At 41.3% G+C, this 27,900-nt stretch overlaps 1 protein-coding gene across 2 annotated transcripts; it reads right to left on the bottom strand.

Moving 5' to 3' along the window:
* k13 (keratin 13) lies at positions 1–25,911 on the bottom strand. Of its 2 annotated transcripts, NM_001124376.1 has the most exon segments (8): positions 1–655; positions 941–1,161; positions 1,485–1,610; positions 1,735–1,896; positions 2,133–2,289; positions 2,611–2,693; positions 3,239–3,810; positions 25,880–25,911. In NM_001124376.1, coding segments are annotated over 7 exon segments (1,479 nt in total). In that variant the 5' UTR covers positions 3,770–3,810; positions 25,880–25,911; the 3' UTR covers positions 1–456.
* Positions 25,912–27,900: the final 1,989 nt, after the last annotated feature.

The following is a 27,900-nucleotide window of genomic DNA, read 5'->3' as shown; positions in this document are numbered from 1 at the left end:
TGATGGTGTCAGCAAGTCAGAGCATCTTTATTACATTGACAATGGGTTCTGTTATTGGTGTTCAATCCAGATGTAGTAGAATGTGTTGTTCTGGAGGTGTTAACCATAGAAATAGAATTACCAGAAAATAAATCCCTATTCAAGTCAATGATCCATGATGGGTGTCTGAGGGGATTTAGCCATTCTAGAAAGAACAGGAGGATGGTATGCACATCTTAAACTAGAGTTAACCAGAGCTGGCCTCAACAAATCACACAGATAACGAAGACAGGTGTTTTTCATCTGACAAAGACTTCGTATAAGTTGAAACGATGTATTTTAGGTTGCATGAATAAAGCACGGGGGAGCTGTAATATGCCATGTGCTGGCCTCTCATTTCCTATACCCATTCTAGTAATTCTATTTCTATGGGGTTAACCCATTGCTTGCTGCAGTGCTCGCTGCATGTGTGGGACCTTATGTGGTGTGTTTGGTTTCACTTGTGGAGACAACCTTGCCGTCCACTATTTCCTCTGTGACGATAACCACCTTACGTGTGGTGGAGGTGGTGGAGCTGGGGACGGAACTGGAGGAGCTGACAGTGGAGCTGCTGACACTGGAACTAAGGCCGGAGCTTGAGGATTTTTGGACAGATTTCGAGGAGCTAGCGCCGAGGCTGTGAGGAAGGGAAACCCATAGTTAGCATCTATGATCATAAAAAGTAACTATTAAATGGTTACATAGCAGTAGATTCATGTCAAAAGCAACCATGGCTCATAGTAAGGTCAACTTCAAATGAATTTTGTTTTTAAAATCAAACGTTGAAGGAGACATCAATTCATTTACACTTGTTTCAAGGTTCCTGTGACCCCTCTTCCCATCCCACAAATATGTAACACTCTCTTCCCAAATCCCTGTCTATCTCATTGGCCTCCCTCTGTCCAATCGCATCCTGCCTTACCCGCTAGCCTCTCCATCCAGCAGCCTCCTGTACTCAGCGATCTCCATCTCCAGGCGTGTCTTGATGTCCAGCAGCATCTTGTACTCCTGGCCCTGGCGTTCCATGTCGCTGCGGAGAGACACTAGCTGCTCCTCCAGACTGGTCACTTGGTTCTGGAGGCGTCCCAACTGCATGGAGTAACGGCCCTCCGTCTCCGCCAGCGTGTTCTCCAGGGAGCCTTTCTATTGGCCGAGAGGGATAGAGATGATGGGTCAAAAACAGTGGGAGTAGGTCTTGAATTTGGAATGTTTACAGTCATACTGAAAAGTTAGCTCTAGTAATTGAATGTGTAGGCAGGTAGGGGTTAGCTATAGTAATGGAGTGGTGCCTGGCTATAGCAACTTGAGGGACAGTGTTAGAGACCAGGTGAAAGTGAGATTCTTGAGGGATGGTAGAGAATGATGAAAGAGTCAAATGTTGATTATTGAAGAAAGTTGCAGAAGGTTGTGTAAGTAATGTCCCCTAAACTGTGGTCCTTGGTCAGATGTTTGTAATTACGGCTCACCATGCTTTGTTGTGACTGCAGTTCGATTTCCAGGGCCTGCAGTGTGCGACGGATCTCCGAAATCTCTGACTTGGAGGTCTGGAGAACCTCTGTGCTGGATGCCACCTCCTTGTTCAACGTCTCTGTCTGTAAAACATTGGTCAATCATCACAGGAACAAATCAACATTTCAGCTCATGATAGAATGTGACAACGTTACAAACTAGAAGTGAAGGAACATCTACACCATTAACATAGTTTAGTGGTTCTACCTTGGTCTGGAACCAGGCCTCCAGGTCGCGCTGGTTCTTGGCGCTAACGGACTCGTACTGCTCACGGATCTCAGCCATGACTCTGGACAGGTCCTCCTGTGGTGCTGCGTCCACCTCCACGTTGATCTGTCCAGTCATCTGTGTCCTCATGGCCAGCAGCTCCTGTGGAGAAACACATAGGGGTTAGTTTAAAGAATTAAGAAGTGACTAACCTCTGCTGATGGTAACAACTTGAGCTGCCCTCTGTCTTCATTATACATTTGAACACCATTGCTTGATACAGATGTGCTTGAAAGCCAGCAGTGGTGTTCTAGTGAAGACCCATAGCAGGTTGACATGGTCAATAGATGTAATACATTAAGGGACTGTATGGATATGTCCCATCAGCCCACACCCACCTCCTCATGGTTCTTCTTGAGATAGATGAGCTCCTCTTTCAGCCCCTCGATCTGCATCTCCAGGTCAGATCTGGCCATGGTCATCTCGTCCAGCATCCTCTTCAGCCCGGCAATGTCTGCCTCTACTGACTGACGCATGGCCAGCTCGTTCTCATACCTGAGAGATAGGGGAAGCTTAGGTCAAAGAACTGTCGGAATGTGTTCCTCTGTGAGAATAGGAAGGGGGGTTACAGAATCTAGTATTCCATTAAGTTTTGGGAAAATAACAGAAAGTAACACCAGACTTCTGATATGTCTGTTGGGAAGGTGTTATGGTGGAGGTGAAGGGTAATGTCATTTGGTTTCCTTTTTTATAGATTCAACACAAAATTAAATAATAAGCAGTATGAGGGTTTTCACATATTTGGGGTTGTTCCATTTGGTTAATGGAACGCACCAGCAGTGTACTGTTTATGTGGATGATGTTGGATATACTTACTTGGTTCTGAAGTCGTCTGCAGCGAGCTTTGCATTGTCAATGCTGAGATAGATGCCTCCGTTTACACGAGTAGCAGCCTGGATCTGAGAGGTGGAGGATGGCAAAACATTTCAGGATGGGGAATGCATGGAATTTCACACTAATGCAATACACACAAACTGTGATACCACACTGTAATCATTGAATTCTGAGTTTCAGCCGCACTGTAAATAATAGCTCATGGAAGCATTACAGTGAAACTGTCGTTCTTTATGATAATTGTAAAGCATGGCTCGAAGAAACAAATTGCACCTTTCGAAATCGCCTAGGGGCTGTTGAGAGAGGAAGGAATAGCTTCAACGATTGGCTTAATTATCAATACTTCAGCTGCAAGTATGGACACTGTCTTTGCATCTATCTTTGGTGCCACATCTTGGTTGAATCAATTATAACAAATGTATATAATTGAGCATTTTCCAATTGTCATACATCACTCTCAGTAACTTGTTGGAAAAACAAGCTGATGGCATGTGTAACATGTATCTGTACTCTCTAACAAAGCATGACATTGTCACTCTGCAGACATTACCATGTTTTGACATGCTGAGATCATTGAGTGCTTTTGCCATCTAGGACACATGTCACGTACCTTGTCCTGCAGGTCGGCGATGATGGCGTAGAAGGCAGAGTAGTCACGAGAGCTGGGGGACGTCTTGCTCTCCATGAACTGACGGATCTTCAGCTCCAGCTCGGCGTTGGCCGCCTCTAGCTTGCGCACCTTCTCCAAGTAGGTGGACAGGCGGTCGTTCAGGTTCTGCATTGTGGCCTTCTCGTTGGCTGACACATTCATGTCAGCTCCACCGCCGCCACCACCCCCTCCCATGCCGAAACCGCCGCCTCCGCCGCCACCCCCTCCCATTCCGAAACCATAACCTCCACCACCACCTCCGCCGCCGGAACCAAACGAGGAGCTAGAGATGCGCACCCCAGAGCCTCCTGCACCTCCATACACACTGCCGGACCTCATGGCACCTCCTCCACCACCACCACCACCCATCGAGGAGAAGCGTGAGGAGCCCATACCCATTCCACCTCCACCTCCAGACCTCATGGACATGGTGCCACCTCCACCTCCACCACCGCTGCTGCTGTAGGACATGCTAGATCTGGAGAAGGACATGGCTGCTGAGAAGGAGTCTGCCTGCCTGGGATGAAGAGGAGAGAGAATGTGGTGCACGGCCCAGCCACTGTTCCCTTTTTATGCTGCACATGGCGGAAGGTGGGAGGGAGGGTGGGTGGAGGACATGGGTGGGGGAGGCAGAAGGGAGGAATACAGGTAGTTATTAACTCATGTGGGAAAGGGCAGGGCTCCTCCCCCCACTTAGACATGTTTGGATGCAGAAGATTGAAGAGGAAAGATAGATATGTACTGTATGTGTGGATATGCAAATTTTAAAAATATTCTATTGTTGCGTAACTCCACTCTCCCCCATCTCACTCTATATGTGGCTTCTGCCTGCAGGGTGTTTGCAGGCACTCACACAAACATAAATGTGCACACGCCCATAAACAGTTGGAATTCCTCTCCCGTTAAAGCGTCTGGTTTAAAGCATGGACACGCCTGCTTCTATTACCCCCAGGTAGGCCAATCAATCAGTCAACACACACACAGTATAACTTTGACATGCTGTAACAGGTGAGCTTTGCCATGTTTCCTGAGCATATAGATTGGCACACTGAATGCCTATTTACCTGTACATGTTATCCTACCAAGACACAAGTTGCAGAGGTGCATGCAATTCATTGAAACTTTACGGTACAATATGATCTTTCACGTGACACCCAGACAATGTTTTCTCCGAACAGACCTGTCTTTTACTCACACACTGATATCTCGCAAGAAAATCTCCTTTCCTAATTCCTTAAAACGCAAAGGTCCATTGTTGCCTGATTATTTTTTGTGGTTTTATGCACAGACTCAGATACCATTATACTAAGTTTCACTCAACTGTATGCGTGTTCCATCTACTGTAGGAGTCTGCAGGACCGACAAAAGTAATTTTTCCTTCCTTTTACCACTTCATGAGACATTACTCCAGGCATCGTACCCCAGTAAATCTCACCTCAGATGTGAGGGCCCAGATTCACAAAACACTTATTATGCAAAAACTTAAGAAGCTTTTTTAAGAAAAAAAAAAGTTAATTAGATAGTTCGGAAGTGCAATTCCTCAACAATATCTTAAGATTTAAATGATTTTATGAATCTCTCAAATATCTTCTTACAAATCGTTTGAAGACAATTTTAGCTAGCTATCTAGCTGGCAATGGCAAACATGTTAGCATATTTCGAACTGAGAACTTTTCTAAAACATGTTCTTGGGTCTAAATAAACCATACTGAAACATTCAGATGAAGTTTGAGGGAATGAAGATGTTCAATTTGCTTTCATGAGCTTTTTCTCTCACTGCCCTGAGTTTAAGACAAGGGTTCAGATATCTTGGAACTAAGAACATTTCCAATAACTGTATTTTCAAGAATATTCATTTCTTCTTAACTTTTTGCTTAAGGAGAAACACAATACATAGCCAAGAAAATGTCCAAGAACCTTTGAGGAATAACAACTTTGCTTAACATTCTTCTTAAGTCTATAGTTAAAGGAAATTATGGCAGTTAAGAAGACATTTCTTCTTAAGAAGGTTTTGTACACCTTGGCAGGGTACTTGACATCGGCAACATGCAAGAACATGTTCTCTTACGGCTTGTTTACATATTTCCATGGAACCAGAACATTTCCTGCAGATTTTTATTGTCACGCTCTAGAGGTTATAATTTCACATTTTGTACATGGAAAAGTTGATTTACATTTGTTCACGCCAATGCAAGTTATGTTAATGATTTGCAGTAGAATGCAATACTGTGACATTGGTGAAGATGTTTGAAAGCACTATAGCTAGCTAGCTCTCAGTCAACATGGACTTTGATTTTGACATAAAAATGTAACCATTGTAGTTACAGTGCCTAGTAAAAGTCGACACACCCCTTCGCACAGTCTTCACATTTTGCTGCTTTATAATGTCATCAAAATACTTTTTTTTTTTTTTTAAAGTGAAGGAAAAATTGCAATTGTCCCGCTGAAAAAGAAAACTATCCTAGGGTTAGGTTTTCAGAAGACTGAGGCAGGTTTTACCTGGGTTTCACTCCTTTATCTATTTTCATCCTGACAACAAAACACAGGTTGAAACCCTCTGTATTTTCAAACATTCAAACAAGAGGAAAAGTCCTCTTACGGGTATGCCTGTCGGGTATGCCTGTCACCGGCAGGCACTGGGGATTTGGTCAAGATCAAAAGGTGCAAAGCCCAGGTAAAAAGGTGTATTTTTTCAGCAAGACAAATCTACATCTCTCTATGCCATAGATCCACCAGAATGGCTTCCCACAAGGTATTCCTGAGTGCTACAGTCTCAGTCCCCAAAGAATGGATAAACGTTGCCCTAAGAGCTGTCTGAAGTTTGTAGAATCATATTATTCACAGCTGCCAAAAGGTGCTTCCACCAAGTATTGGCCCTGGGGTGTGAAGACACAAAATGTTCTATACATTTTCTTTCACTTGTGGAGTAGGTTATGTAGAATCAAATCCAATTGAATCCATTTTAAGATGTCATTTTATGACAGCAAAATGTGAAGATTGCGCAAGCGGAGTGTAGACTTTCTACGGGCTCTGTATGTCATATCGGCTGGTATTAGTTACATGGCAGTTGGGGTGAGATGAATGAGTGAGAAAATAATTAGCTGAGGTCATCTGCCTGATTCTGAGCCATGTCCCACTCTTATCCCACTAGTTCCACACTTTATTTTGTGCACACACGTTACTTACTGTCGAACTCAGATGAGTAAAGTAATGCGAGGAGTGGTTTTTGCCTCTGGTCACAGTAGTCAAACATTTTGCCTCTGGTTTGCAGTAGCCAAACATTTGGATATCATGTAAATACATCTCAATTGTTCTATTGTTGTGCAACCACTTAGAATAACAGATGCTATGACATAACATTGTGCAAAATACTCTCATTACTATATTATCGTTGTGAAGGAGAAAGAGAGAGTTGATGGAGTGTGAGAGAGACAGTGTGTGTGAGAGAGTGTGTGTGAGACCATGTGAGAGAGAGTGTGAGATTGAGAGAGAGAATGTGAGAGATTCAGTGTGAGAGAGAGAGAGAGAGAGAATGTGAGAGAGACAAAAAGAGTGTGAGAGAGAGGGAGCAAGAGGGCAACAGTGAAAGAGAGAGAGAGAGGGAGCGAGCGAGGGATTTGTATTGTTTATTTTACTTGATTTGGCAATGTAAACATGTGCTTCCCTTGCCAATAAAGCCCTTAAATTGAATTGAAATTGAATTGCAAGAGAGTGAAAGTGAGTGAGTGAGTGTGAGTGAGTGAGACTTTGTTCCTGTGTGCCCTGCAGCTTTCCTCTTCAAAGGAGAGATCCACACCCAGATAAAACAACAGGAGTGTCTTTCTCATGCCCTGACAATGACTGCAATGTATGCACTTCAGCATCTATCAATTTAGATTGATTTATGTCTGTCCCTCCTTTGCAATTAGCAAAGAATGTGCACGTTTGACAGGAATGAACATGCAGTAACCCCAAGGAGAAAACGTATGAAGCATGAACTATGTAAAGTGACCTCTGCCTGTCTTCTCCCCTCCAAAAATATGACTGACCACACAATCTAATGTACTAAGATTGTGTCCTAGCTAAATTCCCAATCTTGGATGGCCATCTAATTAACCCAGCTGTCCAATCGACTCTTTCCTCACCTCTCCACTGCAACTATTCCCAGGTCGTTGCTATAAATAACAATGTGTTCTCTTCTCAGTCAATTTACCTGGTAGAATAAGGGTTAAATAGAACAATGGTGTACACCCACCTCCCAGTTTGGATTGCAGGATGTGCCTACTGTGCAATCACCCATAAAACAATATGAACTCAAACTGACAGAGAAGGCAAACATCATTTCACACGCCTTTTTAAAAGTAAAACAATAGCTTTATCATTCTTCCTGCTATAATGCACTTTACACTGATATTCAGCTAGTGGCATGCAGTCTACGGTTTTAGTAACATTTTTGTTGGATTCTTCATAGAAATGTAGCATGCGATAGTTTGTTTGTGTGTTAACTGAAATATAACTCCTCACCTTTAGCCTCGCCCTTTTACCAGTCCTAATACTTCCTGGTTGTTTGTATCTGCATACAACCTAGTCACACGGAGCTGAGCCAAACACAATAGCACAACAGAGAGCCGCTGTCAATCACTAGATTCACTCGAAACTCAACCCATGCCCATTGGCATTTTGTAACTGATTATTTTAAAACACACAAAGTCCTAATTTGTGGAAACAAACATCCCCTTTGAATTACCACACAGTACCAGTCAAACGTGTGGGACACACCTACTCATTCAAGGCTTTTTCTTAATTTTTGACTACTTTCTATGTTGTAGAATAATAGTGAAGACATCAAAACTATGAAATAACACACATGGAATCATGTAGTAATCAAAAAAAGTGTTAAACAAATCTAAATATATTTTATATTTGAGATTCTTCAAAATAGCCACCCTTTGCCTTGATGACAGCTTTGCACTTTCTTGGCATTCTCTCAACCAGCTTCATGAGGTAGTCTCCTGGAATGCATTTCAATTAACAGGTGTGCCTTGTTAAAAGTTCATTTGTGCCACTCAGTTGTGTTGTGACAAGGTAGGGGCGGTATACAGAAGATAGTCTTTTACCAAATAGGGCTAAGTCCATATTTAGGCAAGAACAGCTCAAATAAGCAAAATGACAATCCATCATTACTTTAACCTCTAAGTGATCGGTGTGTGTCCCCCCCCCCCCCCCCCCCGTCCCCCCCCCTCGGGACGGTTGAGCTAACGTAGGCTAATGTTATTAGCATGAGGTTGTAAGTAACAAGACAAAATCCAAGAACATAGACATATCTGATATGGGCAGAAAGCTTCAATTCTTGTTAATCCAACTAAAGCTGTTACGCAGCAACTCACTGCCTTACTGAAGCCAGATAATGTAGACAAAACGCTCCAGTCTGGTTTTAGATCCCATCGTAGTACCGAGGTTGCACTCGTGAAGGTGCTAAATTATCTTTTAATGGTGTCAGACCAAGGCTCTGCATCTGTCCTCGTGCTCCTTGACTTCAGTACCACTTTTGACACCATCAATCACCACATTCTTTTTAATTGGTCTACACAGACAAGTTCTGGCCTGGTTTAGATCCTATCTGTTGGAAAGATATCACTTTGTCTCGGTAGATGGTTTGTTCTCTGACAAATCAATTGTACGTTTTGGTGTTCCTCATTTGTTCCGTTTTAGGACCACTATTGTTTTCACTATATATTCTACCTCTTGGTGATGTAATTCGGAAACCACTTTCAATGCTATGCGGACAACACACAGCTGTACATTTCGATGAAACATGGTGAAGCCCCAAAATTCCCTACCCTGGAAGCCTGTGTTTCAGACATAAGTGGTACTTTTAAACTCGGACAAAATAGAGATGCTAGTTCTAGGTCCCAAGAAACAAAGAGAACTGCTCTTTGATCTGACAACGAATCTTGATTGTTGTACAGTCGCCTCAAATAAAACTAAACGACTTCGGCATTATTCTGGACCCTGACCTCTCTTTTGACAAACAAAAACATTTAAGGGGCAGCATTGTTCCATCTTTGTGACATTGCAAAAATCAGAAAGGTTTGGTCCAGAAATTCTGCAGAAAAGCTAATCCATGCTTTTGTCACTTCTAGATTTGACTACTGCAATGCTCTACTGTCCGGCTAAATGGATAAAGCACAAAATAAACTTCAGTTAGTGTTAAATACAGTTGCTAGAATCTTGACTAGAACCAAAAAAATGTGATCATATTACTCCAGTGTTAGCGTCTTTACACTGGCTTCCTGTTAAGGCTAGGGCTGATTTCAAGGTGTTACTGCTAACCTACAAAGCATTACATGGACTTGCTACTACCCATCTCTCCGATTTGGTCCTGCCGTATAACTATACGTACGCTTCGGTTACAATACGCAGGCCTCCTTATTGCCTCATGTTTCTGGAGGCAGGGCTTTCTTCTATAGAGCTCAAATGTAATGGAATTGTCTGCCTATCCATGTGAGAGATGCAGATTCGGTCTTGACCTTTAAGTCTTTACTGAAGACTCATCTTTTCAGTAGGTCCTATGATTGAGTGTAGTCTGGCCAAGGGGTGCGATGGTGAACGGCAAGGCAATGGAATGACAAACCACCTGCTGTCTCTACCTGGGCGGCTCCCGTCTCTGGGATTCTCTGCCTCTGACCCTATTACGGGGGCTGAGTCACTGTCTTACTAGTGCTCTTCCATGTCGAGGGGCGTGTTACATCCTGCCAGGTTTTTCTGTGCTACAGTATACTCAACTTGAGTGGGTTGAGTCACTGGACTTGATCCTCCTGTCCAGTCTTGCGCTCCCTCGGGCTTGTGCCGGTGGAGGAGCTCTTTGTGAACAATACTCAGACTTGTCTCAGGCTAGTAAGTTGGTGGTCTGTTGATATCCCTCTAGTGGTGTTGAGGCTGTGCTTCGGCAAAGTGGGTGGGGTTATATCATGCCTGGTTGGCCCTACTCGGGGGTAACGTCGGCTGGGGCCACAGTGTGCACCTACTCCCCCTTCTCAGCCTCCAGTATCTATGCTGCAATAGTGCTGGGGGGGGGGGGGGGGGGGGGGGGTGGCTACCTATCTGGTGAAATTATCCTGTCTTATCTGGTGTCCTGTGTGAATTTAAATATGTTCCCTTTAATTCTCTCTCCCTCCCCTCCTGGAGGGCCTGAGCCCTACTGTAAGACCATGCCCCAGGACTACCTGGCCTGATGACTCCTGGCTGTGCCCAGTCCAGCTAGTTGTGCTGCTGGACAGTTGGAACCCTGACCTGTTCACCGGATGTACTACTCTCTTGCTCTCCCCCCCTCTATGGGTACTCCTGAGGTTCTGACCTGTTGCACCCACATTCTAAAACCCCTGTGATTGTTATTTGACCCTATGAATATCATCTATGAACAACGATCTGGCCTTAATGAATGGCCATGTCCTCTAATAATCTGCACCCGGCACAGCAGGAAGAGGACTGGTCACCCCTCAGAGCCTGGATCCACTCTAGGTTTCTTCCTAGGGAGTTTCCTTTATTCTATTTAACATTTATTTGACTAGGCAAGTCAGTTAAGAACAAATTCTTATTTACAATTACGGCCTACAATTTCCTAGCCACCTTGCTTCTACATCTGCATTGCTTGCTGTTTGGTGTTTTAGGCTGAGTTTCTGTATAAGCACTTTGTGACATCTGCTGATGTAAAAGGGGCTATATAAATCCATTTGCTTGATTTATTGATTGATTGATTGATTGAGTGAAAGAGTTACAGACAAACAAATATCATATCCCCAAGACATGCTAACCTCTCACCATTACAAAAACAGGAGAGATTAGCATTTATTTTTGGTGGGGGTTATGATATATTTGTGACTCCAAAATGACACAATACATTGTTCACCATTCATTTCTATTGGACACAAAATAATCTCAAACACAAAACAAAAAGCAAATTCATCCAACACATTTTTAGAGTTACAAGCTCTAAATGGTTAATCCAATATGGATGAAAATACCATCAAATTAAAGCTGACAGTCTGTACTTTAACCTCATAGTCATTGTTTGATTTAAAATCCAAACTTATGGAGTATATTGCCAAAAGAAGACAAAATGCTTCACTGTCCCAATAATTACGGAGGGCACCCTGTGTTCTGCATGTTCATTCATGACTGTGATTTACAAGCACTCTACTTTTCAAGTCTTGTATGAAGTTCTCATTTCTCCCACAGTCATATCTGGCAAACTAACTGTACCACCCTCTAACTCCAATGCCTACTGATGTTGTGTATTGTCTAACTAAACTAAACTGCCCAGTTCCTTCCTGTAGAATAATCCTGGTAGAAAACACCTTTTATTCAGTCTGTCAAGAGGGACATCAGGGCTGTATTGTATAGTTAAACCCTGTTTCTCTCCCACATTCTGTAACTCTCACACCCTACCCCCTCGGGCACTATAGAGTTTAAAGATCCTATGACTCACTGCCAGCATCGGTTCCACAGCCATGGCTCTGTTCCATTGTATTATGTGTACATGGTCAGGACTGGTTTCTGCGGTTTCTGTTTATGCCCCACAGCTATTGGCTTGCCTGGCCACACCCTACCTGACCCAGAAAGGACTCGACTAGAAGCCTATAGAGGCACCTTTGATCTACAACTGTAGGTAGGTCAAACAGAATACACATTTTTTTAAAGAGTAACAATGTTTGCTCCGAGTCTAAATTATAGTTCAGCTGTAATGGTTCACCCTCTATGTACTGTCTGTAGTTATTTCTTTTAAATTCATTAAAGTACTGTCAAAGGGATTACTACCAGTTACTGCATTCAGGGTTATGTTACAGCTTTTATAGCAATGAGTCACATTCATTCAATGAGTCACATTCTGAAGTAATAAATGGGCATTTGATTACACACAACAGTACTATTGACAGTTATTTAGTATTTCAATCGTTTTAATTATGGTGTGGCTTACAGTACCTCATCATTTTGCACATGGTATCACAAGCACGCAGTTGATGAAAGCGAAATAAATCTGGATGCAATGGAATTACGCATCACATGCTGTTGTGTGCAAACAGAACTAGATAGCACTGTGAATGTGAATACAAATCTAAATGAAAATCAACAAGGAGGGAGTTAGAGCTCTATTCAATCTGTATTGAGGAAGTTCAGTGTTACAGCGTGCTTGAAATTGAAAGGCAATGTTCCGGCATTCACGGTAAACGCTGCACATGTCGGCTCAATCTGAAATGACCTTCTTATTGCTCAGTCTGTAACGCTTCAGCAATACAGATTGAATAGAACCCTTAGTCTGTCAGATAAGTACAATAAAGCTTGGCAGAAGGGTTTCAGATCAACGTGCTGCAGAGTACAAAACATAGACTCAAACGAATATAGAACACACAGATCTTCCCACAATCATTGTTTGCTTTCGTGGCACATTAATAAACCCCATTCTTTATTAGAATGCACCACTGCTGGAACACCGACAGGACTATTTATATGGTTGAACATTGACTTCCATGTGTCTTTCTGTTTGTATAATGACAGGTGGGATGTTGTTTATGACAGACAGCCATGACAGAGACAGTGAAGCTAAGACAGTCATGCTTGAACTCCTATGAGCCAGGGGAGAAAGTGAATGCAAGTTAATCATTAACATTGAAATAGATTACCCGGGTTATAGACATACTGTAGTTGTATGTAGGGCTGTGGCCGTCAATACATTTTGTCAGCCGGTTATTGTCCTGCAAAAGACGGCCAATCTCACGGTAATTAACCATTCATTAACATAAACCCATTTAGCATCTCCAGGCCTCCACACATACCAGCTGCTGATGTGTGCTTTTGCAACATCTACATTTAAAAAAAAAAAAAGTAAATCAATTGAATATACACACACCACACTATAAATCCATTATTTATTTTAGGCAGAAACAATATATGAAGATAATGTATTTCAGAAGAACAGAATATGAGTTGGCCTACTATATGTTCTCTGGCTATGTGCCATGCCATAGGCTGTAGGCTTGTTCATTTAGCAGACAAGATATCCTTATAATCCTTATGCTCCCGAGTGGCGCAGCAGTCTAAGGCACTGCATCCCAGTACTAGAGGCGTCACTACAGACACCCTGGTTTGAATCCAGGCTGTATCACAACCGGCCGTGATTGGGAGTCCCACAGGGCGGCGCACAATTGGCCCAGCGTTGTCCAGGTTTGACCCGTGTAGGCCGTCATTGTAAATAAGAATTTGTTCTTAACTGGCTTGCCAGTAATAAGTCCCATGCCATTATTTTACATTATATGACTTTAGTAAGAAGAATATAATTTAGCTGAATAAAATATAAAATATATTTTTCCGGAGTCAGAGTGTGCATATGAAGTGTCTATGTTGAGCATGATCATTTGAACCAGGTCCTATATGCTAGATTTAGAGTTATTTGGCAACTTTCATTGTGAATGATACAAACATAGAATGTCTTAGAAATCAACAGATATATGGGCTGCACTCTGTTCCTTGCCTCAGGCTGCACACGCTGGTCTCTCATCAAGTGATACTATTTTCATGCATCAGACTATTCATAATTTAATCTGATTTAGAATGGCCCATCATCAAATAGGCAGGAACAGGAACAAGAGAAAAAAGGCATGTCGTCTATATACAATCAAATAGGGAATGGAGGCTACTTTCCCACCGGTTCCTTTCACTCATGTTGAGTAGGCTACTCCAGTTATTTTGCCATGCAGCAGGTGATATTCTTCTCAAACTCTGTATGCCATAGGCTCTCCTACACGGTTGCTTAATTTGGGAAACGAAGTGAAATCGGTTCGGGAACATCGATAGTGACGTGTTTTCACAGCGAAACTTGTTTAATTCAACTCTCTGCGTGCTGGTGAAAGGAATGAAGGAGAGCAGGGAGGAGATAGCTAAAAGTAATGGGTCAGACAATTATTTATGATTTTTTATTTTTTAAATGCCCCATTACTAGGCTATTCAAAATCAAATACAAATGCACTATAATTGTAGGCTAACTCTGAATTGGCAAGACCAATTATGTACCAAAGATATCTTAAATTTGTATTTTTTAAATGTTTTTCTGGCTCGTGGTAGGCTATTGTATAGTATTATAGCACAACCATTATTTTAATTCAGGTATTTCTTCGGGGCTAGGACCCATATAGGCCTACGCATATGCTAAAGCTCTAATATGCATATGGATTTTTTTGAATGAATCACCTTAGAAAGCACTGTCCATTTCATTTTAATAGACTTTGAAACAACATGCACAATGACCATGTTTTCCACTCAGTTTCAACCTGTTGTCGAAATTCTTTCTTCATATTGCTCAATCACAGTGAGGCCAGTTTTAAAAGCACATACTGTTTTGATAAGTGTTTGATTTTTGATTGCATTTACATTAATGTCAGAGTGGTTAGAGGGACAATACAGCTCTGAGTAAAAGGCCATTAGCCACCCGATGATCATTAGCGAGTTGGGTGCTACTAACACATGTCCAGATTGCATAAGAGGACATTACCGTGACTCAGCAGTAACATAGAATTTCACTGCAGTCATGACTCACGAGCTAATACAGCCCTAGGCGCATGTATGTCACATAGAAAAAGTGATTTTTATGCAAGTTAACACCTTACTTGTCTTGCGATCATCAGTCCGTCAGTCAGTCACAAGGACACACCCTGCTCTTGAATGCAAGAGCATTCAGGTTGATCATGTGAACAGCAAAGCCACACCCAGATCTACGGTTGTTTCTACTTGCAGAGATACAATAGAAAGGTGAAGTGGGGAGGGTTTGTACCATGAATTAATGAAATCAAGTCTGTATAAAGATACAAATGTTCACTTAAAAGCTGAAGAGGAGGATCTCAATATATTTTATATTGGTTTTCTACTGGCCGTGTTTTAATATTCTCCTATAACTCAAACTAGTATTGAGGAAAAGTCGCCGTCATCCTGCAAATACAATGACAAAACACCAGTGGAGACTCGTCAGAGGAGGAAGGGAAGGACCATCCTACTTAGTGAATTTCATAAAAATACTGAAACATATTTAAAAACTATACTAAATACATTCACATCACCAAATAACTGATTACAACACACTGTTTTGCATTGAAGGTCTGCAGTGGCCTCAACAACACTCACTGGGGTAGCACCATGGTGGACAGCATTTTTCACCCTCCTCTGGGAACATTGACATCAGTACAGAACCTAGGAGGCTCATGGTTCTCACCACCTTCCATACACTCACACAGTAATTATGACTCATTCTGGAGGACTTCTTCCAACCTACCAGAGCTCTTGCTGAATGAACTGACATGCTGTCCACCCAATCAAAAGGTCAGAGAATGAATCTAGTGCTGAAAGCATAAGCTACAGATAGCCAGCACTGCAGTTCATAAAATGTGGTGAGTAGTTGACTCAAAGACAATAGTTGAACCGTTTTGAACAAATTAATTTCTTCAAATTTAAGGGGAAGCAGGAGAGAGAGAGAGAGAGATACATATTTAGTTGTATTTTTTTTAAACTTACTTAGCCTACTCAAACACCCGGCTCAAATGGAGAGGAATACTATTTCTGTTAGTATCTATAAAATCGACATAACCTGAAAGGCCACTCAGCAAGGAAGAAGCCACTGCTCCAAAAACGCCATAAAAAAAGCCAGACTACGGTTTGCAACTGCACATGGGGACAAAGATCGTACTTTTTGGAGAAATGTCCTCTGGTCTGATGAAACAAAAATAGAACTGTTTGGCCATAATGACGATCGTTATGTTTGGAGGAAAAAGGGGGAGTCTTGCAAGCCGAAGAACACCATCCCAACCGTGAAGCACGGGGGTGGCAGCATCATGTTGTGGGGGTGCTTTACTGCAGGGGGGACTGGTGCGCTTCACAAAATAGATGGCATCATGACGAAGAAAAATTATGTGGATATATTGAAACAACATCTTAAGACATCAGTCAGGAAGTTAATGCTTGGTCGCAAATGGGTCTTCCAAATGGACAATGACCCCAAGCATACTTCCAAAGTTGTGGCAAAATGGCTTAAGGACAACAAGGTCAAGGTATTGGAGTGGCCATCACAAAGCCCTGACCTCAATCCCATAGAAAATTTGTGGTCAGAACTGAAAAAGCGTGTGCGAGCAAGGAGGCCTACAAACCTGACTCAGTTACACCAGCTCTGTCAGGAGGAATGGGCCAAAATTCACCCAACTTATTGTGGGAAGCTTGTGGAAGGCTACCCGAAATGTTTGACCCAAGTTAAACAATTTAAAGGCAATGCTACCAATTACTAATTGAGTGTATGTAAACTTCTGAACCACTGGGAATGTGATGAAAGATATAAAAGCTGAAATAAATCACTCTACTATTATTCTGACATTTCAATAAAGATAAAGTGGTGAACCTAACTGACCTAAGACAGGACATTTTTACTAGGATTACATTTCAGGAATTGTGAAAAACTGAATTTAAATGTATTTGGCAAAGGTGTATGTAAACTACCGACTTCAACTGTAATATATATATATATATATATATATATATATATATATATATATATATATATATATATATATATATATATAATGCACTAGGCCTTTACGATTCCTGTATGAGTGGAGCAGAGCAAAATACTAGTATAACAGGGAGAATTTCAGCACCACCACCCCAAAACATCTTTCTGCGGCCATGGTAAGTGGTTATGGTAGGTGTGGCTTGGAAAGGTTTGGCTTGGTCACAAACACTAAAGTCCACCATTGAAGAGAAAAGGTGAGAGTAGGAGAGTTTGTAGATGTGAGAAGGAATTATACAACAAGCAAAGTGATGATGTTTGTATGTGGCTGCTATTAAAGAAAACTGTGTGCGGGTGATCAGGGGTGAATTCTTCACAGATTCTGTTGAAAAACGTTTCTTAAACAGAAGCACATGGAACGAAACCGGGATAAACCTACCATAATTTGTCCAATAGAAACTCTTGTTTGCAACTGTTTGATGAACGATTACACCCTTGAGCAGCTAGGAAAAATGTTTGTATCTGTCACGTTCTTCAAAATGAACAGACCAAGGCGCAACATGCATTGAGTTCAACATCTTTTTAATACAAAGTAAAACTAGAAACAAAACTTAAAGATTGTGAATCCATAGTGCCCAAACTAACAAACAATATCCCTAAATATGATCCCCAATTAGAGGCAACGATTACCAGCTGCCTAAAGTTGGGAGCCATACAAAACCACCAACATAGAAATACACATTCTAGAACACCCCCCTAGTCACTCCCTGACCTAAACCACTATAGAGAATCCAAGGGCTCTCTATGGTCAGGGCGTGATAGTATCATGTAGTAGCCTAAACCTATCGATGTTACATTGAGCTATGTGAATGGAAGATGAATGACAGTCATCCAAGATGCTGTAATAGAAATAAGGCCATGCTCATTAAAAAAAACGGGCTCCATAATCTTAAACGGCACTGACCGTCACTGGAACAATTAAGTAAAGGTCTGTTTTTGTTATGGTCTAAGCACTTTGTTGTGGTATAATAGCATCCTGTTCATATTTGATGAGGTGAAGCATCTCCTTTTTGCAGGTCTATTTGACTGTCCTACATATTGTTGTATAAAAAGGAGCCTCACGTCCCTACTTGATACAGCCCAACACTTCTGGAGCTGCTTACCAGTATAACGATGACTCACCATGAACTCCAGAATCAAAAGAGGCAACTCTTTGCACAGCAGTGTAAATCTAATTCCTCAATGAATTCTTAACACAAAGCATTTTACTAACATTGGCTGATACAATAGACCTAGCCTGTTACGTAAACTCATGGGAGTTTAATTTACTCAAACATATTCTAGGAGCAGAAAGGATTATGATTGGTTGCGTCAGGCAACCAATGAAAAGGGAGAGGAGGCAGGAATACCAAACTGAGAGCAGACTGGAATAGACTTGTCACATGACGGGATTCGAAAACATTTGAGGGAAAAGGGGAGGGAAGAAGAGGAAGAAGAACATTCTGCAGGAGCAAGCAGCAAGAAAGCTAAAGTTAGTTAGTTAAAATCTTATTTTCTAAGTGATGTTAGCTAGCTCAACAGTTTTAGCCTTAGTTTACTAAACTAGCTTGCTAGAAAACAATTTAAGCCTACAGCCAGCTAACTAGCCAGCTAAATACAGTGCATTCAGAAAGTGTTCAAACCCCTTGACTTTTTTCTACATTTTGTTACGTTAAAGCCTTATTCTAAAATTGATTAAATAGTTTTTCCCCCTTATCAATCTACACACAGTATCCCATAATGACAAAGCAAAAATAGTTTTTTTTAAATGTTGGGAAATGTATTCAAAATAAAACATATAACATTTACATAAGTATTCATTCCCTTTACTAAGTACTTTGTTGAAGCACCTTTGTCAGCGATTACAGCCTCGAGTCTTCTTAGGTATGATGCTACAGCTATTTTCAGGTTTCTCCAGAGATTTTCGATCGGGTTCAAGTCCGGGCTCTGGATATCTGTCCTTCTGGAAGCTTCTCCCATCTCCACAGAGGAACTCTGAGGCTCTGTTAGAGTGACCATCGGGTTCTTAGTCACCACCCTGACCAAGGCCCTTCTCCCTCGATTGCTCAGTTTGGCAATCGAGGGAGAAGCTCTAGGAAAAGTCTTGGTCGTTCCAAACCCCTTCCATTTAAGAATGATGGAGGCCACTGTGTTCTTGGGGACCTTCAATGCTGCAGACATTTTTTGGTACCCTTCCCAAGAAGTGCTTTTTGGTACCCTTTCTCCACTTATCACAGGGTGGACTCCATTCAAGTTGTAGAAACATCCCAAGGATGATCAATTGAAACAGGATGCACCTGAGCTCAATGTCTCATAGCAAAAGGTCTGAATATGTAAATATGTTTTTTTTTTAATATACATTTGCAATACAAAATTAAAAACTTGTTTTCGCTTTGTAATTATGGGGTTTTGTGTGTAGATTAATGGGGGGGGGGGGGGGAATTATTTAATCAATTTTAGAATAAGGCTGTAATGTAACAAAATGTGGAAAAAGTCAAGGGGTCTGAACACTTTCCAAATGCACTGTATGTTGCTGTTCTAGTAGCAGCATAAATGAACAGGGAGCGCTGCTGCTCATGGAACAGAACTTTGTTCACCACAGTAGATATTGCTGCTCTAAGAACAGATCTGTACTGTGTTAACTAATGCTGTTGCTTTAGGAGCAGCTCAGGTAAACTAGCAGCACTGCTGCTCAACTATACCTATATTTTGTTGATCCAAGAGCAGAACTGTACGGTGCTATCCTGATGTTGCTGTTCTAGAAGCAGCTCAGTTAAACTATCAGCGCTGCTGCTCTTAGAACAGAACTCTGTCAACTAGATACTGCTGGGACGGTTGAGCTAACGTGTGCTAATGTGATTAGCATGACGTTGTAAGTAACAAGAACATTTCCCAGTACATAGACATATCTTATATGGGCAGAAAGCTTCAATTCTTGTTAATCTAACTGCACTGTCCACTTTACAGTAGCTTTTACAGTGAACGAATACCAGCTATTGTTTGGGGAGAGTGGACAGTTATGTACTTCAAAATGTATTAATTGGCCAATTAGGCACATTTGGGCAGACTTGATACAAAATTTTGAACAGTAATACAATGGTTCATCGTATCAGTCTAAAACTTTGCACATACACTGCTAAATTGCACGTAGAGTCCTAAGTGATATGATGGCCTTTCTCTTGCATTTCAAATATAAAAAAAATGTAAATAAGAAAACACGTTTTTGATCTTTGTATTATCTTTTATCTGATCGAATGTGTTATATTCTCCTAATTAATTTGACATTTTCACAAACTTCAAAGTGTCTCCTTTCAAATGGTATCAAGAATATGCATATCCTTGCTTCAGGTCCTGAGCTACAGACATTTGGGCGAAAATTTAAAAAAAGGGTCCAATCCTAGAGCAGTTGGAGTCACCTGGGTCTTCTGCTGCTCTAAGAGCAGAACTGTCAGTACTGGCCATCAACACAGTCAGTACTCCACATTCCTCTTTCCCCCTTTTTCTACATTATTCCCTTTTAATGATGTAAAGTTTGTACTCGTGACAATGTGAAATGCCCTTAAAATAAACTCTGACTTTACTACTAACATTTCATTATTTCTTAGCTTTAAAACATACATTATTGAGTTAGTGAAGATCAGAGGATGTATGTTGGGTCGTATTTTTGCTCCTAGATGTGTAACGAGCTGGGGCATATCTGGATGGAGTCAGGTGTCAGTGAGGACGCCATGTCTGGACACATCCAGCTCATCATACCGAGGGAGACCCTCACGAAAAAATACTACTGAATTACTACACAAAACCTATTCGTGCAGTAGTGACTATGTAGAGAGCTGTAGAAATGATGTTGTGAATGTGTAGTTTATGCACTACTAAAGATAGACAAGTAGAGTTTTGTAGTTTTCAGTAGGAAAACAGTAGTGTTTACAGTACACGCTTGGGAAAAAAGGTGCCATGTAGAACCTAAAAGGGTTCTTCGGCTGTCCCCATAGGAGAACCCTTTTTAGGAACCCTTTTTGGGTCCAGGTAGAACCCATTTGGGTTCCTTTCCACAGATGGTTTCTACATGGAACCAAAAAGGGTTCTTCTATGGGGACAGTCTTTCTGAACCCCTTTTTCTAAGAGTAATCAGGTAGAGATTTTGTGGACTTGATGTTGGTAGTAAATAAGTAGTCATAACATTTCAACTTTACTATACAGGCTTATCAGTAGAAATCAGGTAGAGTTTTTACTACTTGTTTGTATAGTGAATAAGTTGCCGAAAAAGTACTTGCAGACTACACCAGGGCTGCGTTTCAAACTCATAAAAGACACACCCTCCTCCACTTACCCTCTCGCCTTATGCCCTTGGGGGAATCCCCGCGGCCATCTTTGTCGTTGGTCCAAATGATTAAGCAAGGGAAGTTGGCAACATCAGCCCCTAAGCCCTCGTTTTTGATCGAGTTTGCGAGTGAACATTTATGTTCACTCCGTGCCTGAAACGCCCCATAATTCAATTTGCGATGATTGTACATCCGCTAAGAAAAGTCAGACAAAACTTAAAACTAACATTAATATGGAGAAGTCAACATATATAAGTGTAAGTAAAAATGAATGTAAATAAGTTAGAAATGGTTCTACTAATGCACATGACGGCTCAAACACGTATCATAAAAGTAATGATGTTTTTGTTTGGTTGGCTTTTGGAAACGCTAACTTGTGCACATAACTTTCTCTGACATCACACTTATACATTGTAATTTTTGATTTACCTGATATAGTGGGATGGCTAACATTCAATGTCTGCGGATGTGTTGTCTTCTAGCCAAGATATGAAATGGAATCATAATTGACTGTAGCGCATATAAGGCACACACAACAGTTCCATGAGGACTGATAACACAACCGTGGGATGAACGAGTGACAAAAATCCAGGCAAGAGCAGTCCATTTAAAATGAATTAATTCTTCTCCCACCCCTTGCCCTGCAAGTGTCAGAAGTGTCCACTTAATTTGAGGGCTGAGGGGAAAGGGTGTGTCTTTTAAGTGTTTCGGAATGCAGCCCGGCTCTTCAGTAGTGATCAGTAGAGTTTTGCAGCTTGTGGCTGCACTTCCTGTGCTTGTGACCACAGAAGAAAGACAAAAGAGGAAGTAGTTGGTTGTTGTTAGTTAACTACTGTTTGACCATCCTGAATATAATCATCTTCCATCCTTCATCGTCCGGTCTTTCACAGCCCTTATACTGGCACCATCTGGAAGTTTAACTTTGCTTTACGTTTCAAGTCATTGTTTAGCCGTTGACGTAACTTATGTAGCCTCTGTTTTCATCATGCTAGCTAAAAAAGTATGTGTTTTTATGCAAACGTACAGTATTTTCATATTAGTATACTTACCCATTCTTCTTACCTCTTAGACCATCCTGCTCTAACAGCAGAACTGTCAGTACTGGCCATCAACACAGTCAGTACTCCACATTCCTCTTCCCCCATTTTCCTACATTATTCCCTTTTAATGATGTAAAGTGTGTACTCGTGACCAATGTGAAATGTACTTAAAATAAACTCTGACTTGACTGCTAACATTATTTCCTGACTTTAAAAATACATTATTGAGTTGGTGAAGATCAGAGGACGTATGTTGGGTCGTATTTTTGCTCCTAGATGTGTAACGAGCTGGGACATATCTGGATGGAGTCAGGTGTCAGTGAGGACGCCATGTCTGGACACATCCAGCTCATCATACCGAGGGAGACCCTCATGAAAAAGTACTACTGAATTACTACACAAAACCTATTCGTGCAGTAGTGACTATGTAGAGAGCTGTAGAAATTATGTTGTGAATGTGTAGTTTATGCACTACTAAAGATAGACAAGTAGAGTTTTGTAGTTTTCAGTAGGAAAACAGTAGTGTTTACAGTACACGCTTGGGAAAAAAAGGTGCCATGTAGAACCTAAAAGGGTTATTCGGCTGTCCCCAAAGGAGAACCCTATTTAGGAACCCTTTTTGGTTTCCAGGTAGAACCCATTTGGGTTCCTTTCCACAGATGGTTTCTACATGGAACCAAAAAGGGTTCTTCTATGGGGACAGTCTTTCTGAACCCCTTTTTCTAAGAGTAATCAGGTAGAGATTTTGTGGACTTGATGTTGGTAGTAAATAAGTAGTCAAAACATTTCAACTTTACTATACAGGCTTATCAGTAGAAATCAGGTAGAGTTTTTACTACTTGTTTGTATAGTGAATAAGTTGCCGAAAAAGTACATGCAGACTACACCAGGGCTGCGTTTCAAACTCATAAAAGACACACCCTCCTCCACTTACCCTCTCGCCTTATGCCCTTGGGGGAATCCCCGCGGCCATCTTTGTCGTTGGTCCAAATGATTAGCCAAGCAAGGGAAGTTGGCAACATAAGCCCCTCAGCCCTCGTTTTTGATCGAGTTTGCGAGTGAACAATTATGTTCACTCCGGGCCAGAAACGCCCCATAATTCAATTTGCGATGATTGTACATCCGCTAAGAAAAGTCAGACAAAACTTAAAACTAACATTAATATGGAGAAGTCAACATATATAAGTGTAAGTAAAAATGAATGTAAATAAGTTAGAAATGGTTCTACTAATGCACATGACGGCTCAAACACGTATCATAAAAGTAATGATGTTTTTGTTTGGTTGGCTTTTGGAAACGCTAACTTGTGCACATAACTTTCCCTTACATTGTAATTTTTGATGTACCTGATATAGTGGGATGGCTAACATTCAATGTCTGCAGATGTGTTGTCTTCTAGCCAAGATATGAAATGGAATCACTGTAGCGCATATAAGGCACACACAACAGTTCCATGAGGACTGAGGACACAACCATGGGTTGAACAAGTTATTTACCTTTATTTAACTAGGCAAGTCTCTTAACTCCAATGACAGCCTAGGAACTGTGGGTTAACTGCCTGTTCAGGGGCAGAACGACAAATTTTAAACTTGTCAGCTCAGGGGGTTTGAACTTGCAATCTTCCGGTTACTAGTCCAACGCTCTAACCATTAGGCTACCCTGCCGCCCCTGCACCTGCCCGGACTGCTCTCCAGGCAAGAGCAGTCCAATTAAAATTAATTCATTCTTCTCCCACCCCTTGCCCTGCAAGTGTCAGAAGTGTCCACTTAATTTGAGGGCTGAGGGGAAAGGGTGTGTCTTTTAAGTGTTTCCATGTTTGAGGGTGTTTGAAGGATTCACATTTGTAAGTGCCATTATATTGAGCACAGCCACCACACTTGTAGTTTCCATTCGGTAGAGGTTCCAATAGAAGTTGTGCAGGGGTATTTTGGTAGCTGAGATTTCTGCCCCGCAAGAATACGACCAAGGGAGGGTCCAAAAACACATTGCCGATACTGTTATCAGATCTTAGAATGTGCCAATGTTTGTAAACGATTCCCTTCATTTGTTCAGAGCACTTTGAATAGAGCGTTGAGAGAGCAAGAATGCTTATTTTTGCAAGATCATGTCTCAATTTGTTTGGGATTTTCTCAATGGCAGTATCGGTCTGACCATTTTTGTACCCCCTCTCCTTGAATTTTCTTTGCACCTCACCAATATTTCTGTCGAAATCTGATAGTTGTTTGCAGATTCTTTTGATTTGACAGAATTGGACGTAGGCCAAACAGTTTTTCAAGGGAAGCAGGTGACAGCTATCAGCCTTCAACAAACTGTTAGGATCAGTAGGTTTCCTGTAAAGATCCATGTATAGAACATTATCCTCACACAAAATCAGAAGATCAAGGAAACTGATTTGATGTGTGTCAGATTACATAGTAAACCTCAGGTGCTCAGAACAAGAGTTAATGAAAGCATGGAACGCCTGGAGCTGGTTTGCATCCCTCCATTAAAACAAAAATATCATCAATATACCGTTTGCAAATAATAATGTTAGGTAAAAAAAACAATTTTTTTTGAGAGGATTGAGAATGGACTGTTTCTCCATGTAACCCACATACAAATGAGCATAGTTAGGAGCCATAGGGGGATCCCATAGCAGTACACTTTGTCTGGATAAAGAAATTGTTTAGAAATATTAAATAGTCATGTGTGAGTACTATTTCAGCCAATATTATAAGGCATGCACTGGAAGGGAGTTCATTTGGGTCACGTTGCAAAATAAAATGTCCCATGGCTTCAATACCGAACCTCAACATAAGACTGGAGACCATTGTTAGTAAGATAAACGTTGTTTATCAAATATTTTTCTACCTTGTCTTCTGTACCTCTGTTTGCAGATGATTGGTAATGGCTTAAGTTATAATTGGTTGTCTCTTGTGCTTGTCTTTATTTTCTTCAAGGTTACGTGGTGGAGAAATGGGTCTGCAACAACAAAAGAGGATATGAAGATATTTAAGTCAACGCAGAATGAGGACAAGGCCTCAACTGGATTAAAGGTTTAATTAATTAATGTAATTAATGTAAAAAAAAAAATGCATTTAAGTTTGTATACGCTTATTTATTTTTTGATGAACATGGAGGAATTGTGCAGGAATGTGGAGGTTTTACATAGTAGATAACCAAACACAGTAGTCATTAAGGAAGAATGATTTGAGTAGGAAAGACAGTTTCTAGTGTTCACCAGTAGTGAAACGTCCCAATGTATCACACATTACTACTTAAATCACTACATAAATCACTACTGGTTTACTACACATCTCAATAGCAGTCAAATAGTAGGTAGTAGGTTTTGATTAGATCTTGTGTAGTAGTGATCAGTAGTACTTTTTCATGAGGGAGACCGCCTGCTTTGCAACATGTTACAACACACACTTACTCGATAAGCAGTTGTTTTCTGTTTAATCTAAATAAATGTCTGTAAAGTCACTCACGACACAAGATTTGGTGGCTTGTGTGGTTAGTGCCACAGACCCTGGCAGACATGTATGGCCTAGTCTACTAGAGTCGGCATCAGCTCAGGGATCAAGTAAGATCTGAATGGCATTAGTTTGGATCTGGGCGACCACACTATGCAGGACTTCTTCCCCGCTATGGCCATGAAGGCCAACCCCAGCTGTGATGACCTCCACTGCAGGAAACAGTGTCTCTTTATCTCTCTCTCTGTGTCTCACTCTCTGCGTGAGGGGATGTACAGTGCCGTGCGAAAGTATTCGGCCCCCTTGAACTTTGCGAACTTTTGCCACATTTCAGGCTTCAAACATAAAGATATAAAACTGTATTTTTTTGTGAAGAATCAACAACAAGTGGGACACAATCATGAAGTGGAACGACATTTATTGGATATTTCAAACTTTTTTAACAAATCAAAAACTGAAAAATTGGGCGTGCAAAATTATTCAGCCCCCTTAAGTTAATACTTTGTAGCGCCACCTTTTGCTGCGATTACAGCTGTAAGTCGCTTGGGGTATGTCTCTATCAGTTTTGCACATCGAGAGACTGACATTTTTTCCCATTCCTCCTTGCAAAACAGCTCGAGCTCAGTGAGGTTGGATGGAGAGCATTTGTGAACAGCAGTTTTCAGTTCTTTCCACAGATTCTCGATTGGATTCAGGTCTGGACTTTGACTTGGCCATTCTAACACCTGGATATGTTTATTTTTGAACCATTCCATTGTAGATTTTGCTTTATGTTTTGGATCATTGTCTTGTTGGAAGACAAATCTCCGTCCCCGTCTCAGGCCTTTTGCAGACTCCATCAGGTTTTCTTCCAAAATGGTCCTGTATTTGGCTCCATCCATCTTCCCATCAATTTTAACCATCTTCCCTGTCCCTGCTGAAGAAAAGCAGGCCCAAATCATGATGCTGCCACCACCATGTTTGACAGTGGGGATGGTGTGTTCAGCTGTGTTGATTTTACGCCAAACATAACGTTTTGCATTGTTGCCAAAAAGTTCAATTTTGGTTTCATCTGACCAGAGCACCTTCTTCCACATGTTTGGTGTGTCTCCCAGGTGGCTTGTGGCAAACTTTAAACTACACTTTTTATGGATATCTTTAAGAAATGGCTTTCTTCTTGCCACTCTTCCATAAAGGCCAGATTTGTGCAATATATGACTGATTGTTGTCCTATGGACAGAGTCTCCCACCTCAGCTGTAGATCTCTGCAGTTCATCCAGGGTGATCATGGGCCTCTTGGCTGCATCTCTGATCAGTCTTCTCCTTGTATGAGCTGAAAGTTTAGAGGGACGGCCAGGTCTTGGTAGATTTGCAGTGGTCTGATACTCCTTCCATTTCAATATTATCGCTTGCACAGTGCTCCTTGGGATGTTTAAAGCTTGGGAAATCTTTTTGTATCCAAATCCGGCTTTAAACGTCTTCACAACAGTATCTCGGACCTGCCTGGTGTGTTCCTTGTTCTTCATGATGCTCTCTGCGATTTTAACGGACCTCTGAGACTATCACAGTGCAGGTGCATTTATACGGAGACTTGATTACACACAGGTGGATTGTATTTATCATCATTAGTCATTTAGGGCAACATTGGATCATTCAGAGATCCTCACTGAACTTCTGGAGAGAGTTTGCTGCACTGAAAGTAAAGGGGCTGAATAATTTTGCAAGCCCAATTTTTCAGTTTTTGATTTGTTAAAAAAGTTTGAAATATCCAATAAATGTCGTTCCACTTCATGATTGTGTCCCACTTGTTGTTGATTCTTCACAAAAAAATACAGTTTTATATCTTTATGTTTGAAGCCTGAAATGTGGCAAAAGGTCGCAAAGTTCAAGGGGGCCGAATACTTTCGCAAGGCACTGTATATGATCAAGTACAGTTTTAATTGATTGTGTTGTTTGCTTTGCGGCCCACAGAAGAAAGTGTTGTAGAAGGTGGTGTAGGAGGAGGTGGTTCACAAGGAGTACAATTGGGGTGAGCTACAGCTTTGATATTGTCTCAATGTGCTGTACATAGTATGTAATCCTGTCTAAGTACCACTACTGACATACTGTATGTAACTGAAACGTTCTTTGCTGAAACTACTGACGGATTCTCTGTACACACTTTGTTTCAATCAGTGTAGGCTCCTCAGAGGAGGAAGGGGAGGAACATCCTCCTCAGTGAATTTCAGGGGGAAAAAATGGTGAAACATAATTTTGGAAATATTTTTGA

This window comes from Oncorhynchus mykiss, chromosome 13 (genome assembly GCF_057628025.1).
Source record: "Oncorhynchus mykiss isolate SJ-2025 chromosome 13, ASM5762802v1, whole genome shotgun sequence".
Lineage (NCBI taxonomy): Eukaryota > Metazoa > Chordata > Actinopteri > Salmoniformes > Salmonidae > Oncorhynchus > Oncorhynchus mykiss.
This window is presented reverse-complemented; position numbering and strand designations above follow the sequence as displayed.

Bases quoted from the DNA above. Each gene is read 5' to 3' on its own strand.
- k13 (XM_036939697.2), bottom strand. From the start codon at position 3,769: ATGTCCTTCTCCAGATCTAGCATGTCCTACAGCAGCAGCGGTGGTGGA. The intron at 2,290-2,610 runs GTAAGTATATCC...CCTATCTCTCAG, and splicing joins GCAGACGACTTCAGAACCAA to GTATGAGAACGAGCTGGCCA. The intron at 656-940 runs GTAAGGCAGGAT...CCTTCCTCACAG, and splicing joins CTGGATGGAGAGGCTAGCGG to CCTCGGCGCTAGCTCCTCGA.